Raw genomic sequence first — 1,775 nt, forward strand, 5'->3', positions numbered from 1 at the left:
AAAACGGGGGGAGCTTGCGAGACTTTGAAAAGGTGTCACAGAGTTCGTCGCGCTGTGCGATTTCTCGTCAAGACCCTCAAGCAACGAGATCACCAACCGCAGCTGTCAAGTGTAACGGCCCCTCCGACTACAAGTCATGTGACCTACAGCCGGATTTTGGGAACCTGAAGTGAAAGCTCCAAACAGACAGGGGGTTGGGCCTGCGCTTTGAACCCCCCAGTCCTCACAGTTCAAACCTGCAAAAGGAAAAGAAGCCGAGAGACAAACTCAATTGAAAGCTCCTGCAGCTCCAAGGCCCGACTGACGTCTGCAGCTCGGGGGGTCTGCTTATCACGTGACGTCGGCCCACTGCTGCCTCACCTGCTCTTCTGCACAATCTGCGAGGCCTCGTGTCTGCAAAAATGTGCACACAATACGAGTAAAAAAAAGAGAACATCGTGTCAAGTTTATTAAAGTTCACAAAAATCCAAACGTCTGTACAAACCCGACCGTCGGGGGGGATTAGAAACGCGGCTCGGCTTTTAACCCTTCGCCCATCCGGATAGTGGAGCCTTGCAGTGGACATGTGGAGTGTGGCCGGACAGAGTGGACGACGGGGCACGGCTTACAATGTTTGGGGGAGAATCCCCCGTGTAGTGTCAATCTGACAGAGATAGAGGGGGCCGACTTGATCGTGGCAGAGAACAAGCTCGGGCTGCAGCTTCGCTATGGCTTTGTTATCGGGGGTCACACACAAGTTGTTCATTCCCCCGTGTTACGAGCGTAAACAAGTGGACGCGCGTTAAGGACAGTCCAGCAGTTGTTTTATGTATTGAGAGTCCCCGACAGCTGCGGCTCAACACCAAATCCCAAGTCTTAACAGCGTCCATTTCCACCATGTCCTCTTTTTCACCCAGAGAGTGCCGTTTACTGCCCGGCCGGCCCTTCACAAGAGAGGCCAAACCGTTCACTCCAATTCTCAGCACTAGAGGGCACTGCAACTTACTGGGAGTCCAGAAACAAAACTAGAAAAACCATGAGACCCCATTACAAAAAAATATAAAATTAAATGGTCACCTTATTCCTGCAAGAGTTGATTCGTTTGTTTAAATGCATTTGAGCTGCTAATAAAACATCATAATAAATGAGTAAGTAAATATTAAGTACAGTACAGGGACCCCCTAGGGCCAAGGAGAGATGCTTTGCAGGCACCTGGTTTGGGGAGTGAGAGTGAAACATCGGAAAGGTTAACACTAGAAAGGTGTGGGTACCCCCTGGACACGAGCCTGACTGGGCACCCACCGATGCCAGAGTAGAAACACCCCCCCCCCCCAGCCTTGAACCCATCCCACCCATTAAGTAAGAAGAAATGCGTGTCCAGATGCAGTCTTCACCTCCGACGTCACTACAAGATGGATTTCCTCAGAATCCCCGCATCACACTCCCCCATAAACCACGAAGGCCTGCGAGGTCCTAGGCAGGCAAACTCAACTTCTTCCCTTTCAGAACTAGAAAACAACACAAAAACAAAAAGGGCCTAAAGTGAGGGAAGGTGTTGGGACGCCAGCGTGGCTCTTAAGACTCCTGTCCGTCAGCGAGCCGAGCCGAGCAAACCCCCCAAGTGCCCACTCACCTTTGGAGATGTACAGGTAGAAGAAGTCGCAGTAGAGCACAGTCTGCAAGATGCCAGAGAGCAAAGCGATCAAATCGTAGAAGCCTTGGCTGAAGTAGCGCCACAGCCAGTTCAAGAGGTAAAGCAGGCGGTACGAGCCCAGCGCAAACAGGTAGTGGCTGGT

The 1,775-nt window shown here is 51.5% G+C and overlaps 1 protein-coding gene across 1 annotated transcript in view; it reads right to left on the minus strand.

Moving 5' to 3' along the window:
- Window positions 1-426: 426 nt before the first annotated feature.
- Window positions 427-1,775, minus strand: part of LOC114666653 (ER lumen protein-retaining receptor 1-like) — a 20,639-nt gene continuing 19,290 nt past the window's right edge. The window contains exons 4-5 of the mRNA XM_028821592.2: window positions 1,613-1,775; window positions 427-1,487 (exon numbers count right to left, since the gene is read on the minus strand). The exon at window positions 1,613-1,775 is cut by the window's right edge and continues 90 nt beyond it. Coding sequence (XP_028677425.1) covers window positions 1,453-1,487; window positions 1,613-1,775 — 198 coding nt within the window. The 3' untranslated portion in view covers window positions 427-1,452. The remainder of the gene's footprint in view (window positions 1,488-1,612) is intronic.

Source organism: Erpetoichthys calabaricus, chromosome 16 (genome assembly GCF_900747795.2).
Source record: "Erpetoichthys calabaricus chromosome 16, fErpCal1.3, whole genome shotgun sequence".
NCBI classification, from domain to species: Eukaryota; Metazoa; Chordata; class Cladistia; order Polypteriformes; family Polypteridae; genus Erpetoichthys; species Erpetoichthys calabaricus.